Raw genomic sequence first — 17,309 nt, 5'->3', positions numbered from 1 at the left:
GTGACTTATGGGATGTTGTTGGAGAAGAGCTGACAACGGATTGGCCCAAGAGAAACCGAGAAAAGAAATAAGAGAAAGCACTCAGAATTTTAAAGAAGGCAATTCATGAAGAGATATGGAAGGACATTGGAGAGACGAGATCTCCATGTCAAGCTTGGAAGATGCTTGATTGCATCACCTTTAATTGTAGAGGGAAGTCATTAGCCAAGGAGTATTGGCTTCAATGCTTTGAAGAAGTTTAAACAAGATGAGTGTGATTTTGAAGATCCACCACTAGAAGTTGGGGGGTGATTGTTTTCCCATTGAAGCCAAAGAGCTTGAGGAGAATAAAATTGAACAAAATGTAGCCAAGCAAAGTAGGCATGAAGATCAGATGAATGGTGAAATTGTGGAATTAGTAGAAGAAAAAGACATGAAAGAAATAATTGTTGAAGTCAAGGCTCACAAAGAAAAGGCCTTTCTAGGAAAGGAAGATGATGCAATTGAAGATGAGATTGACGGTAGAGTTGAATATGATGAAAGGAAGAAGGTGGAAATCTGGAAGGCTACAGAGAATGAGGAGATTCAAGAAATTCTTGATGACAACCTTGAAGTCAATAAGTCCAATAGAGTTAAGAATTAAGGACTTCAGCCATGTAGATTTGTTGGCAAAATCACTCTATTGAAGCCTGAGAATGGAAGTCACGAGGGTAATTTTTCTAGTAAATGGAATTCACACATTGATTTGGAAAATAGTGCATTTGACACTGGCTGGGTAAATATGGATGAGTTCTATGAGCTGCATGATAGGAGATATGCAAAATTCAATAATGGAGACCGATGGAATATCCGTCTGAACGAAAAATTTGAAGATGTTCATTTGAAGGCCATACACATCCATGAAAATGGCTATGAAGATGGCTGCTATTGAAGGTGGCAGATTCAAGTTGGTAATGGTGATGCTGCGGTCAATCCCTCAATACAAAATCAAGTTTACGGGGGATGTTGGAAAAGTAAACTTGATTTTAGATGATTATGGATTTTAGGAAATTGTGGAGACACATGATACATGAAAAAGTGTGTTCATGTATGGAGCTGAAGAGTCTAGTTGAAGTATTCATGTATGTAGGCAAAGACTTAACTAGTAGTTCGTGTACTTGGTAAGATTTATGTATATAGAGTCTATAAATACCTATGTAATCTAGTGAGATGGAAAGTAGAAGAGAGTGATTAGAATAAGAGAGGAGTTGAGTAGAGTGATGAACTACTAGAAGTAGTCGAGTGTGATAAAGATTGTTGAATAATTTTATCATAAATTGTGTGTTATCTCCTCCCTCACATCTCTCCTACTTGTTTAAGTTTATTTGGCCCATCACGATTTTCCAACATACTTTTGTGAGGTCTAATTTTTTCTATTCTGAAAATCATGTGCCTCGTGCTGAAGAGTTTTCCAGCCGTTGGAATATGCAATTTTTTTTTTATGTTTTAAATTCAACAGTTAGAAAACTCCTCGATACAAAGGCACAAAGAAGTATTCTTTTCCGTCCAATCGGAGATAGGAATGGACGGCCAGCAGGCAATATGGGCCCAAATTTCTTTTAGAGGCCCCTTGGGTTGGAAACAACACACCAAGCATACCTTTTTGTGGGCCTACCCATGGACGGAATTTGGGTGTTGGTTCAAATACATCCAATGACACAATGGCATCTTTAACACGTACAATACTATTTATAGTATTTGGAAATCAAGAGAAATCATAGAATGAAGTTTTAAAAATTAGGCATGGAAAAAATTTATTTTTTATCCAAAATTTGCGCATCTTCTCATAGTGACTCTCTTTTAGGAAGAAAATCAAAAGTTAAGTATTGGCTAGTTTTATATAAGTTTGATTGACAACTGACAAAAAAGGTCTACGACGGAGAGCAAGAGAAGAAAAACAAAAAAAAGAATTGTGTCACTAAGATGCGTTATTGTCAATGATTAAAAGGAATATAAAAAGTACAAAAAACACTAAAGAGAAAAATTACCAAACAATTGTCTTTCTTCTTTAGTGTTGTCTCATATGAACTTTTATCAATTTTGGTAAATAATTTTATACATTTTTGATTCTTCTCGTCGAGATGATGAATGAGTGATCTAAAAAACAATGACGAAAACCTAGACAAAAATTACAAACAAAACTAATACCGGAAAAATATCAGAGAAAACATTTAGGAAGAACGTGCATGTTAAGCAATTAAAGAACAAAGATTGCATTTTTTATTTATGGGCCACTAGCTCCCTTTGCCGCCAGTGATCGCTATTTCGTCTGATCTATCCGTATCTAATCCAATTTTTACCCTGAAGAGATCGCAGATTCGGAGATTTGTTCAGGGACCAGGTGGATTGTTTCTAAAAAAACTTCGGAAATTGGGTAGGAAGCGGGGTTATGTCTGTTCCCGCTCAATCTAACCTTCTATAGGGAGGAAACTATAACTTGGTAGATTTAATTCCATGGCTTTTACCTGTGATCTACTAACTTTTCTATTGTTCTTCTTGTGATTTCAAAAGGATCGTTAACCATTATTTCTTTCTGTTATTGGTATTATAAAGTTGGGAAAGTCTACAATACACATCTCTTGAAATGGTGTACCATATGCACTTATTTTTATGATTTATTCATAACATTTTAGTATGTTTCATAACTTTTGTTCTAGAATTCATAACATTTCAGCAGTATGATTCGCAACATTTTCATTATAATTCATTACATTTTGGTGTATCTCGTAACTTTTATACGATTCGTAACTTTTTAGCAATACGATTCGTAACATTTTCTCTATAATTCATACTCACTCCGTCCCTTTTTAAGTGTCCTGCTTCGTAACTCCAACTTATTAAAAAAACATCATCATTATACATTTCACATCAACTTTTACCTCCACTTTTCCTACTTACCCATTATCATTACACTTTTATTCACTAACTTTTCAAAATAGAATCTACTTTTAGGGGCAAAATGGAAAATGTACTAACTTTTACCCACTAACTTAACAAAATAGACACTTATTAAGGGACAATCTAAAATAGAATACTGGACATTAAAAAGGGGGACGGAGGGAGTAACATTTTGAGGGGTACATATGATATATACCCAAATAAGGAGCGTATATTATAGTCTTTCCCTATAAAGACTTACAAAAATAACAAGTGTGTCAGCACCACACACACCCCGCAATGTATTTGAGAGTGTAGAGTGAATATGGTTGTATCATTGTTGAAAGCCTTATAATAAGTGACTTTTGTGCAATTAATGTATGGGGTACAATGAAAATTCAAAAGAAGAGAATCAAATGGAAAGATCAAGGTTTTGAATCAGGTCTACCGGCTAGTATCGGCCGGTACGTATCGATTTTGTCTAAATTTAGTATCCTACTCTTCTAATTTTATTTAGGCCATTAGATTATAAAAAGATTAAATCTCTATTTTTTTTAAATAAAAAAAACCTTCAGATCCCCAAATCCCCACGAGAATTTCAGTTCCCCGTATGGCGAGGAGATGGAGGGGCATGGATAGTAATATCCTGCCCCGATCAGCCCCGCTGCCAACACTATTTGCAACAGCATAAAAGGAGATATATAATGTATTGTAAATAAGTCACTACGTTAATTTTCTTTGGGTCGTATCATGAATATGTGAGATTTCATGTCAGTAATAGCCAGCCCTAAGTTGCTGCCTTCGTGTGTAGAGGTATGTTATTGTGATGTGTCATAAATAGTCAAGTCACTATCGAGGAGCCCAGTACAACATTATTCGCTTTGACCGCTATGCGCAACACACAGTCCTATACCCGTATGTCCAATTGGCCAACGCAACGCCTGAGTTGCCCCAGGAAAAAGGACTTGTACAATGGGAGGGTTAATTGGTCTTGTATATACCACAACTCTACTTTCACCAACCAATGTGAATTGTGAAATGTCACAATCTCCCCCACTCAAGAACACACGTGGGTTGAAATTTATCCGACATTTCTGATTGATACATGCTCTGATACCATTTGTAACGACCTGTCCTCGCGCAATTTCACCAAGCAATGTAGGATGTCTCAATAAGATCTCCCAAGTACATAACTATAATCTATATGTTTGGGAATCACAAGATTATGTTTGTGAATTGCGTGTAGCGAAACCTTAACTATATCATGTGGATCCTTGGGGGAGAAGAAATTTTGCGATTAATCAATATACTATATATGATCCTCTCTTCGTCGGCCACCTAGTTATAAAAAAAACAACAACTATAATCCTCCCTTCGTATGGATGTTTTTTAATATCTTTGAACACCCTACTTCGCGCAAGACAAATCTAATAAAGAAAAGTGTTGAGCTTCAATTCAACTCCATTAGAGGTTGAAAATAGTCATATGACCAAAAGAAAAATAAAAGATGGAAACTTACATGTTTTTTTCTAGTTGACAACAATGAAGCAAATATCACTCGAACTTTGCCCTCGGTCGTTAGCTTCAGAATACTGAAATTAGTAGAGGTGTGCGCTAATTGACCCGAATATCCTTGATTTAACCCTTTTTGATTGGGACCTTTGGGGTTTGGAAATCTTGAGAACTTGGCACCACACAAACCCCGAGGCTTAGGTATATCCCTGCTCCTGCTGGCGCTCGCGCTTCGCACAACTAAGATGTGAAATACACAAAAGTGTACAACAAGACCTAAGTAAAACTCCAAACCCTAATTGCCTTTTTATAGGCAAGAATGAATGATAGCTTATTCTTGAATCCTAGTCGTATTGGAACTCTATCGCTAATTTGGAAGCTTTTGAAACCGACTTTGATTTTAAAATTTGAATTCCCCTCGAGCACGAAGTTGCCATAACTAGGATTCTTTAAGGAATTGATCTGGTGCGATTAGTAATACAGTGCTCCAGTTTTTAAGTTTTCATTTGCACCAGTCATGGATGGACACGTAGGTAACATAGATCTCTTGATGCTACGTGGCGTCAGTTAATAGGAGTTCAAATTCAATAGTTGTCCAATGAGAAGAATCAAGATTGGAATCGATTACATAATGGAAATATACGGTATCCTATTGAAATCAGGAATGTTTCTAAACCGGGATAGGCCGGCCGTAGGCCTGAAGGTATCGGATTACTTGAGGAGTAAGGAGTGAGTAATTATTCAATACTTTCGGAGTATATGAACAATATACTTTATTCTCTCACATAATATGTGGGTTCCACATATGTCTTCGGAGGGAGTCTACTGTTCATGTGCTCTGGAAGTATTGAATAATTTTCGAGGAACAAAATAGTTAGTATTCCAATGGGGCCAATTGCATGGGACCAGGAGACCCTGCCAAGCAAAGGTGCTTGGCAGGGGTGCCGAGCACATCTCGGCCGTTTAAAAGTGTTTTGGACGGTCCAGATGTAAAGGCACCGAATGTATTTTTCTTTAAAAAAAGGAAAAGGAAAAAAATGTTTCGATCCGGGCCGTTGATTCCGAGATGAACGGCCGGATTGGCCGCTCAGCACCCGCTTGGCTGGGGTGCCACTCACGACGTCAATATTCCTACGGGGTAATCAATAAGTGAATTGCATGACGAGTGGGAGCATCTCCAAGGGGTTTAAATGGACATTGTCTGTTACTCCTTCCATTCCCATTTAACAGTTCATCATTCTATTTTAATTGGATAAAAAATTAGTTATATTTTTAATTGATAATGAATTTTATATTTACTATATATGAATCTTGTTTGAGATATCGATTAGTTTTATAAGACAAGAAAAGAACACTATTCACATCAAAGGTGGGTATTAGGAGATATTGAGAAGGGCCTCTCCCACTTGGTATTAACAATCCAATCCCATCCTTGCCAATGCACAAATACGAAAATAGCCTTCACCAATCTTATGTCCTTACCAATCCTATCCCATGTGAATGGACAAAAACGAAAATGTATACTATCAATCCAATTCTATCCCATGTGAAACAAACATGATATTAATAGTCCCATCATCTAATCACATCTCAAACAAACATACTCATCACCAATCTCATCTTCTTACCGATCCCTTCTCATTACTAATCTCAATCATAATCTCATCTCCTTACGAATCACAACCATCTATCACTAAATTGTCTTTATCTGCTAGTACTGAGCAAAGAAGACCAGCTATTCTCTCCCTTTTCTCCTTCTTTTTATCTTTTTGCTACTCGATTTTATAGGTAGATGTTCAAAAAAATCTTTTTGATAGAGGGCAAAGATAGAGAGTAGTATTGGAATTCATTGATGAAAAAGTGAATAGGTAAATTAAGTACATATTGTCTTCTCTCCTTTTTTTTTGGACTTTTTACTAGGCAAACTGGCAAAGTAGGGAGTAGTGTTGAAGATGCTTTATACAAAACAATATTTTCTATATATAGTTCCTCGTCATTAAATAAAATTAGGGATGGAAACTTCGGTAACGATCCGCTAATGCGAACACGACACTAAGTTTGAGGATTTAGGCCAACCACTTTCAAACACGACACAACCCACCAACACGGAAATTAAATGGTTGGAATACGAGTTAGATTCGCGTAACTCGATAAGAATACAGATAACCATATAATTTATCGTGTCGATCCGTTAACCGGCTAACCCGAAACGACATGACACAACACGACTCGATGCCGGTGATGCCAACCCATTGTCCGTACTTGTGTTTACTCTCTCTCTCTCTCTCTCTCTCTCTCTCTAATTTGTACTATATCCAACATATAGATTTCTCAACGTATTTACGATCGAACCATCTTTTCAAGGCTATATATCCAAATGTGATAGCAAGTTTATTGCGACGACAATCAGTCTGCATATACATCTAGTCCCTCAATAAGATCAAAAAATTGAACCCAAAAAAGACTAGATTGTCCATTATCAAAGAAACAAAGAATAAATTGTCAAAACTTCGATGAAATCAGGAAAAGGACACCAAATAGGCTGTCGAAGAGAGAGATATTTCTACTTTTTCCAATGGTCATTTCCCCCATCGACTTGTACCATGTCATTGAGCTTACATGGGTTTGAGCCCATCAATGGATTTTGCAAACCAAACATGAGAAATTCTAAGTACAAAAAAAGTGTACCCCGAAATTATCCCGAATAGGCAAATCAAAGGTACAGATTCACTTTAAAGTGCATCTGTACCGTTGTTTACCTTTTTGCGGTAATTTCGGAGTATATTTTCTTTGAAAAGTCACAGCTTTAATTTTCCAAATTATTTCCAGCACTAGACAGCCAATTGATGTTGGTGGGTGGATTCATCTTCAGTGCCAGAACAGCAATGGAGCTTCGGTGTGCTCCCAATAATTTGTGGAGATCCCAGCAACATCTCTCCTTGGAGATAGCGACAGTAGGCGTGGAAGGTGTCGGGTGTGACGTTCAATTGGAAGCCCAAACCAAACAAGAAGTCCACCTCAAGTAGGTTCATCTCTCTTGTGCTGATTCCCCCAACCTTGGCATAGTAAGCATTGTTGTAATACCTAAAAAAAAAAAAAATTCACAATGTGGGATGTATTCAGCCTATCATCTCAGCCCATATAAGACATTACAAAATGAGAAATAGATATATTTGAGATAAATTTTGCTTTTATGTAGGCCAAATGAGATCGGAGGCCATCGATAACCCCTTACAAAGAATGTAGGCACACTAAGAATTGCCCTTAGAGTGTTCTTAGTTTGGGCCAGGCCTAGGTGCTTATTAGAGGCTTTTATTTGGGGTCTGGCTTCTAGGGTGTGTTTGGACTTTGTTCCAACGGTTTTTTTTTTTTTTTTTTCATCCAACCTTTGGTTATATTTCCCTTCCCCTTTTTCCATCTTGATGTACCCTTCGTCAAGATTTCTTAATAAAATTTTGTTTGCTGATCCAAAAGAAAAAAAATCGTCCTTAGAGCGATCACCATCGATAACCCAATTCTTAAAGCTAAACTTGGCACAAGAAATGGCAAAGCCATTTATTCCCACGTCAGTGTTTATGTGCTGCAATATTTTGTTCAAATTCAATGATACAAGTGATCCAAGCTGTCATTTTGGCACTATTGGTGTGTAACTCTGTCAAATATTACTCTGTCAAATATTGACAAAATACTTGTTACAAGTTGTGATTTAGAACGTAATCACTAATAGCTGTAAGATGGTTGGACGAAATTCTCATAAATAAAAAAGCAAACGTCCACCTACTCTCTCTCTCAAATACACATTTTGTTTTACTATTTCTGTGGCCATGGTATATATATAGGACTTCGTTTCGACTAATAGAGTACTGTAAATATATATATATATATATATATATATATATATATATATATATATATTCATTTGAACCAATACTAAAAAGACAAAAAAAAAGAAAAAAAAGAAACAAGTTTAAACCATGCTAGAGCCCCGACAAATTAATTAGCTAGTTGTAAAAGCAAAGGGTCACCTTGAGTTGGGTGATTATTTAGTACTCCACAGGCCTCTACTACCACCACGGACGGATCCAGAAATATAGTTTAGTGGGGACATATTGTTAATTATAATGACAAAAATTTATCTTTCTAGTTAACTGTAATAATATTGTACACAATTAAGGCATGTATTACACACTACAACAGTCTATAACACATATTTTCAATTAAATTATATAAAAATGAGCACAAAATCTCAAACAAAAATTTTAGAGTATGTTTTACGTAAACATTGACAAGTTTTAGATTGATCGAGATAGTTTTATTAATGACATTATTTCAAAATATTGCTCTTAGACAGTTAAAAATAAATAGAAGGGAAAAAAATTGAAATAGTCCCTGTAGTTAAGTGTTTGTGTCAATTTGGTCCCTGTAGTTACAATTGGCTCGATTTACACTCTGTACTTTCTATTTTGTTCCAATTTGGTCCAATTACTAACTTCCGTTAGTCCGCTGTTAGTCCTTTAAACAGCAAAATCATCTGGCCCTCTTTTTTTGGGTTAAAACAGACTTGTTCCGCTAAATAAGCCAACTGGCTTTTTTTTTTTTATCCTTATTCAAATTTTTTTCGTATTTGTTAGTTTTTTTGGGGTTATTGCATAGTCATGACGAGAGAAATATAAAAAGTAAAAAATTATTATCGAAATTCAATTTTTTTTGAATAAAGACGAAAAAATTAACTTATTGGCTTATTTTTGTCTTTATTCAAAAAAATTAGGTTTCGATCGTAATTTTTACTTTTTAGATTCCTCTTGTCATGACGATGCAATAATCCCTAAAAAATGACAAAAAACTAACAAATACGAAAAATATTTGAATAAGGACAAAAAATAAGCCAGTTGGCTTATTTAGTTGAACAGGGTTACTCATTCCCCTCTTGCCCTAACATACCTCTAAATCAAAACACAGCTCATTCTTCCATTCTCCATTGATAAGGAGGCAACTAAGAAGAAATTTGATTATAGTTTTCTGCGAAAAATTGCCCTCAAATTCATCATTTTCATGATCAGCCATGAAGTATCATAATCACTGGTATTGTCTACCTGTTCAACTTGTGGACAAATACTAAGATGCCTTATTTTTCTGCATAGTACTAAAAATGTATATAGAACCATGTCCAAAAGTCACAACATGATATAGATTCAAAAGTCACAATATGATAAAGAACCATGTCCAAAAGTCAGAGTATTACATAAACTCAGTTCCAAATTTAGCAAGTCATAACCTAATACATAGACATAGCAAATCACTCAACTAGGTTACAATAAACCTAACTTAACAGCCCAAGTGGTTACAAAGAATAGGGTCATGTCATTCCATTCATTTTTCTATACTTGGCCCATGCACTGATTCTTGATTAGGAATGTTGAAAAGTAAACCTAAGTCAATTTTTTCGTCTTTATTAAAAAAAATTGAATTTCGATCATAATTTTTTACTTTTTAGATTTCTCTCATCATGATGATGCAATAATCCCCAAAAAATTGACGAAAAACTAATAAATACGAAAAAAATTTGAATAAAGATAAAAAAATAAGCTAGTTGGCTTATTTAGCCGAACAGGTCTGTTTTAACCCCCAAAAAAGGGGGCCATATGATTTTGCTGTTTAAAAGACTAACGGCGGACTAACGGAAGTTAGTAATTGGACTAAATTGGAACAAAATGAAAAGTACAGAGTGTAAATCGATCCAATTACAACTACAGGGACCAAATTGACACAGACACTTAACTACAGGGACTATTTCAGTTTTTTTCCCTAAATAGAATTAAGAAAGAATCATTCCAAATAGACAAACAGTTTAGAAACCAACAAGTTTAAGAGTACTGCTACGAGTACCGACCGGCCGGGAGGGAAATCGTACCGATCGGCCGCGCTGGGCCGTCTTCGGCCATCGGACGGCCGATCTGAGCTGTCCAAAAATTCTAAAAGAAAACCGAGTGGCCCCAACGCGGGAATCAATGGCATCCAAGGTGTGTAGGGTGCTTGATTCGAGCACCTCTTTTTCGTGTATATACACATATATACACGAAAAAGGGCTACTCGGATTAAGTACCCTACACACCTTGGATGCCGTTGATTCTCGCGAAAGACCCCTCGGTTTTTTATTTAAAAATTTTTGGACGGCTCGGATCGGCCGTCCAGTAGCCGGACACGGCCCGGCGCAGCCGGTCGGTATGATTTCCCTCCCCGGCCGTCGGTACCTATATCATTATTGCAAGTTTAAATGCATCATGTGACGAACTTGAAACATAAAACTAATTCTATATGTATTTTTTTGAGATATATACAAGTGTGTATTGAAACACTACGTGACAGTGACGGTGCTCCAAGAACAAGCAGTAAGTCTGCGTGGGAATCAATAAAGCTGTCTTGACTTCACCCTATCATTAACGAAGGCTTGCTGTGACCTTTTCTACATTTGGGCTTTCATTGCTAATAAATAACGAAGTTGTATACAAATGGAATGTGTTGCTCTGTTTTAAACTATTGTTACCCAATCTATGGAATATCCAGGTAATCTCTATTGATAGACAGAGTATAAGGGCACACCCACATGATCTTAGCTGGCCCTGTCTCATTATCCAGGTAATCTCTGTTCCTTTTTTCTTTGATTTGTAAATGACTTCTACATACAGTATATACAAATACTGTAGTAGTCTACTTACCCAAAAGAAAAAGGATGAATACTGTAGTAGTCTTTTTTTTTTTTTAAGGAATGACTTCGGTGTCTCCGGTCATTTTGGTCTCCACCATAACTTTTGACATAAAAAACCCATTATAAGCATAACCAAAATCCATTACAAGTATAATAGAATCATAGCAAGGCATAACTTGTTTGTTATGCCTTTGTTGGTTTTTTGGTTCATTGGTTGTGTCTTATTTGGGTTCTGTTATGCTTGTAATGGGTTTTAATTATGCTTATGATGGTGAAGTTATACCCAAAATTACGGTGTTCTGAAAATGACCGGGGATACTACAGCATTATCATTTTTTATATGATCACAAAAGAATCAGTAAACTACACAGAAGACAAGTCATATGCCAGAATATCCTCTAAACCGGGCGGAATACAATCCGTATGAAACAAAATTTTCCTACTTAAGCATTTCGTCGCGATCCAGTGAGCTGCTCTATTTTTTTCGCAGCAGCACCATTGCAATGAAAAAAATGGTGATTTGCATCTGAAAAAATATAATTTGATGGCCGTAGAAGAGAAATAGAGATAAAGAACAAAAAAGAAGAAGAAATAATGATTTCCAAGAGATAGAATTTATAAGAAAGGAATTTTAAACCTGTAGCTCAAATAAATGAAGACAGAGGATCAAAAAAATCAATTGAAGACAAAGAAAAATGGACTATCGAATTGACGACAAAGATCGAGAATTTTTTTTTTTTTTTTTCACATAGAGCTATAGAGAACACTCCAATACAATTAACAGCGAAACTCGAGAGAGAGAAAGAAGAGAGAGAGGAACTCACATATCATCCATGAACTTGGCAGAAACCAAACAACTGGTGATGATCAAGCGATGCACATTGAATGAATCGATGGGCAAGAGCGGCTGCCGCTGCGCAAACCGGTCCAGATAAACGTAGGCCACCGCGAAACACGACGGGCTGCAGTTCGCGTACTTGAATATCCTCTCCAAGTAACTCTGGACAGAGATTGTGGGCCTGGTAAGCCCATCAAACACCGAGATCTTCCCTCCATGGCCCGTCTCGAGCCGACGACCGAGGTCGTTCGACTCGGCAACTCTCTCAAGAAGGGAAGAGAGCAGTCTTATGACTCTGGGCATGATTATGGCCTGGGGGTTCTCGAGCTCGGCCATTCGGTTATATTGTTTGTTTGGGTGTCTAATGTGAATATACTATATATAAAGTCTCGAGTACATGAAGTATTTGGTCAGTTGCATAATTGGCTGTTGATGAGCTGGTTTAAATTTATTGCCATTGGAAAATGGAGGTACAATTTGCCTTTTGGGTTATGACGTTAATGTAATTGGCCAGGTGGGATATAGCTTTTCACTTTGGCGAGTCTTTTAGGCAATCATCCATTCATGGTAGATCTGTGTCCCTAGCTACAAATTGGTTTTTTCCTCTCTCATCAATTAATAAATGGTACTTGAGTTGAAGTGGGATTTTGAAGTTAAGCAATGCTGTGAGCCTGCGACATACGATTATTTTGTGCGACTATGTGTTGGATGTCTGACAGGTGGGGTCCATTTTACAATACATTAAAGAACAATTTACATATATAGTATTCAAAACACGAGCACCAAATATGGTCACCATGGCTTTATTGTTTGATGTTTGGTGGCATTAGTAGAACTAGAAGTAACTTGGCTTCTAAAAGAAGGAAAGTTATCTAATGGTTTAGCCACTTTCTAGTGGTTTGTGTAATTAATCCTTGTAAGTGGTAATAATGGAAATGGTTTGGCATGCACCAAAATGGGGGTGATATCAAATTTGGATATCAAATAATGGAAATGGTTTGGACTCCCATCACATTTGCTTCAAATTTGGAGATGTCAAATTTCTTTTAAGATTGATATGACAATTTGACACCCATCACATTCTTTCTCAAAAAAGGCGCCACTCTAATTGCATATATGAGTATCAATTTTGACAAGAGGGATCCCGCATAAATTTGAATCCTCCGTTTGAGATTTCTTAGGTTGAGTAAAAGAGTAAGAATTTGGATTCTTTTCGGTCGATCAAAGAGTAGTATAGTCGAAAACGTTAAAAAGTGATTGGAGTCATACAATAAGGTCCACCTTTGTGATCAAATTCGCAATGCTTCCCACACATTCGACCAAATCCACCTATCAACAGGAGTGAAATCAAATTCAAAAGAATAAAAATAACATCTTTAAATCATGTTAACCTACAAAAACAGAGCTCGTTTGATTTTGGTTTATTGAACTATATATTTATATATTGTGTTTCATATTTTTTGTTACTCTCAGTTTTCCAAAACAAAGATTTTTTTTACTCCCACTTTACGGAATGCATAATATATGCGCGTACGTTGGCCGGGACACCTGGTCATCGAAAAAAAATTGCAAAATATCTCAAATATGTGTGGCTTCAGACCGAAGTGAGTTTCTTCTTGAATATGCATCAACAAACATAATGGAATGCTCTACTGCGTTTAGTGTAGATTGTAATCATCACATTGCCATTATCCCAACCTAAATTAATCATACTCCAATAGACTACAGTGATACACACTTGATACATAATGTATCTCATAATAATTTCCTTGAACTCGATGGAATTATTTTTATTTTTTTATCACGATGGAAGTTGCACCTTCTAAATTATGGGGAGCCCATACTCAGCGTTAAGAGAGGCTCGGCTCGTTAAGAGAGACTCATTTAATAAATAACTAAGCTCGACTTGTTAAGTGCTTAGCTCGAGCTCGAGCAAAAAAATTTGGCTCATTTCGAGCTCGACAAAGCTCGACTCTGCTTGTTTACGTCCAGCCCTACTCAACGCTGTTAAATGAACCAATGTATCCATATTGATTCGGCTCTTTACAATTAAAAATTCATTGGAGATCAGTTTGTTTCATGAGCAGATTAAATCGGTCATGAAGTAGTATATGAAATTTATTAGTAAGTTTATAAATCGAGAGCTTAAACGAACCAATTGATGAGCTCAATATATTTTCTTTGTCTAAGAAGATCAACTTACTACCAAACATATATGAAAACATTTTCGTAAGCTTGTATAGGGTAGAAACACGTACCGGCTTAACTTGAACAACGTAGTTCCCAGCTCGTTAACTCTATCCTAGGAAAGTTGGAGAGGGAGATGAGTGCTTACAGGAATCGAACCCTGGCCATTTGTATGAGAGTATAAGGGAGACGCGCACCAACCGCAATTCACTCCACTTGCAAAGGCAAGATCAACATAGTAAAAAAAATATAAGTTCAAATTTTGGGAAGATCATGGCATTAGCTTTTTTTTCTCCGGTTAATCATGTCATTAGTATTTGATGATCGCGGTTGTTGGTGATGTTAGAATTAAGTTGGTTAACCACCGAAACTTATCATTCACCCTCATTTTTTTCATAAACTAGGCTATCAATGTCACCCCAATTTGGTTTTTTACTCACATCTCGAATGAATTGAAATTAATTCTAATCGCCCCTAGTTAGAATGGTTTGTGGGTTTCGAACACCTATAGCGGTAGAATCTAATAAGGATGTTAATTACAACTCAAGAAGTAACAAGTACTTGGCCATGGACTTGGAAACCTTGCAAATTCTACTGGTGGCTTCAAATCTATTCTAAGTACATCAATATGTGTCTGTATGTGTATGCCTGTCTGATCTAATTAGTAAATAAATTTTTTTTTCCTTTCTTAATTGTACACCTCAAAGAAATTAGAGAGATGCAAATTCTGATTAAATAATACAATGAAAATTCTAAGAACCAATTTGGAATGAAGTATAGAAAAGTACAAAGCCGAACAAATTGGCACATGCATGAGTGGTGTGCCTCTTTCCAACCACGACCCATGTGAGAATCATGTGCATGTCCTTTATCAAAATAGCAGCACCTCATAAATTTTAATTTATTTCGGGAAATGAATTGTTTTCTTGCATCAGACCTTCCTATATATATAATTGTGGAGAACCACTATAACAAGCCGATCTTATACAAAATTAGTATTAAAAAAAAAGAAAAAGAAAAAAAGAAAGAAGAGAAGTAAATTACATTTTGCCCTTTTACTTTCGCTTAACTCTTAATACTATTTTGAACCTGGAACGATCGATTGCATTGGTCAACACCTAACAGGTGAAGCGTCGATGCAAATGTTTCGGTCGTATCTTCGTTTATGAAGTGACACGAAGAAGCCGTGTGCGCAGGGGCGGAGGCACACTGAGTTAAGGGGAGGCAGCCGACCCCACTGCCTCTCAAATTTTCTTATGGATATGTATAAATTTTACCCCATTTTTACTTATTTGACCACATTTTAAGATTTATTTTTGCCCCAACCAATACATAAGGGTTTTGTACTAGGAAAAAAAGGAGTCAAAATAGAATTTTCACCCACAAAATCCCCAAAATGTGAACAACGTTTCATTTGTTCTTGCTAAAAAAACCTAGGTTTCTTGGAGAGATCTGTTCTTCATTTCCAAATAGGTACTTCTCTAACTCTTCTTCATCTCTTTCTCATCCCAAATCAATCTCTAATTTTGCCCTGGTTTCGTTCGTTTTTGGGATTAGTGCTCTGTCTTTTGTTGTTTCAAAACATTAGTGATTAAAATAGTTTCATCCATCGTTTCCGAAATATGAAAAGTCGTCGAGGTTAATTGTGAATCGAAGCTACATTGTTATTAATGGATATCTACTTTTCGATTAACTTGTTAATCTAATTGTTCCTTTCAATTAGCAACTAGAAAAAGTGAATCATATATAGTTCAAATTTTCGACCCTACTTATTCAAAATTCTGGCTCCGCCCCTGCGTGTGCGCCTGATTGAATGTTAGGTGGACAAAATTAATTACACTTGACCTAAAGTCCAAGGCTGAGTGATGAAATCGAAAAATTTTATAGGGCAGAAATGTGTAATTTCCTGAAGAAGAAAGAAATCGCTATGGCGTGTGAAGGAATATTATTGCATTTAGCGCGCCGTATGGTCCAAATTCCCTGAACATGGGACAATAACTTTATTTTGTTAACAACTGTTCCCAGTAGGACCGAGATTTTGATGCGCCACCGACTAAAGAATCAAGGCTCACACACAGACACACAGACACTACCGACCGACCGAGAGAGAGAGAGATGCGCCTCCGACTAAAGAATCAAGGCTCACACACAGACACACTAGACACTACCGACCCAGAGAGAGAGAGGAGAGAGAGAGAGAGAGTGCAACACGCATGCTAGTTCAGTACTTCGTGCTTAGGGGTGTAAATGAGCCGAGCCGAACCGAGCTTCGGCGAGCTTGAGCTCGGCTCGAGCCTTAACGAACTGAGCTTCGTCAATTTACTAAACGAGCCTCTTTAATCGAATCGAGCCTTCCTTAACGAGCTGAGCTTTTGTCGAACGAACCGAGCTCCACTATGCTCGTTTAATAAAACGAGCCGAACTCGCGAGCTGCTCGGTTGATTTACAGCAATATTTTATCGTGCTACACATGTTGTGAAGGAATGGATGCATGTTATCAGTTCTAGATGGTTATAGTTACGGTGGAAGCCGTGGTAAGTAGACCATAAATGTGCATTATAGTTTTATAATGTCTGTAACTCATTCTTTTTGTTAACTACGATGCTTTTTTTTTTTATGTATAAGGAAATGGATCTTCTTCAGTCCATGTTTTGGACTGAAGGAGACGGTTCTAATCGGGATCGTTCTTTGCGCATTAATAGGCTCCATCAAAATCTCATTACACCCCCACCATGATTAGCATTATGGCAAGTTGAAGAGTCATTTGGAACTTGCACTCCAAATTAAGGACTATTCAAATTTGAAGTTTTTTTTTATAGACTATTTTTACTTTAAGGAATCTACTTTGCCAAGTAAATGAATCCATTAACCAATCATAAAAACAAGACTCTGTGAGTTGACATAACTTGAAGAGTGAGAAATACACCAAAATAGTGTAATAAATTTGCTCCTTCTTTTGGAGTGCATTTCTTCTTCAATTTTAGTTTTGGTTTGATACCTTCCCTTGGAGATGTTAAACAAAAATTGGATACTTCAAGATTTTCACCAGTTGTAAGAAACAACAAAATTAAAAACCATTCAATTGAGCTTGGACAACCCAAGTCCAAAAGCCCAATCCAAAAGCCCAATCGCCTGAGCATATCCCTTAACTGAACTTGACTTTTTCCATTC

The 17,309-nt window shown here is 36.6% G+C and overlaps 1 protein-coding gene across 1 annotated transcript; it reads right to left on the bottom strand.

The window, feature by feature from the left end:
* Positions 1-6,947: 6,947 nt before the first annotated feature.
* LOC131320708 (cyclin-U4-1-like) lies at positions 6,948-12,405 on the bottom strand. Its single transcript, XM_058351507.1, has 2 exons — positions 11,938-12,405; positions 6,948-7,491 (listed from the first exon to the last, which is right to left on the bottom strand). Exons 1-2 carry the CDS (start codon positions 12,285-12,287, stop codon positions 7,239-7,241), a joined length of 603 nt encoding a protein of 200 aa, XP_058207490.1. The 5' UTR covers positions 12,288-12,405; the 3' UTR covers positions 6,948-7,238.
* Positions 12,406-17,309: the final 4,904 nt, after the last annotated feature.

The sequence above is a fragment of the Rhododendron vialii genome, chromosome 3a (genome assembly GCF_030253575.1).
Source record: "Rhododendron vialii isolate Sample 1 chromosome 3a, ASM3025357v1".
Taxonomy (NCBI): domain Eukaryota; kingdom Viridiplantae; phylum Streptophyta; class Magnoliopsida; order Ericales; family Ericaceae; genus Rhododendron; species Rhododendron vialii.
Note: the sequence above shows the minus strand (reverse complement) of the source record. Positions and strands in the feature narration are given on the sequence as shown.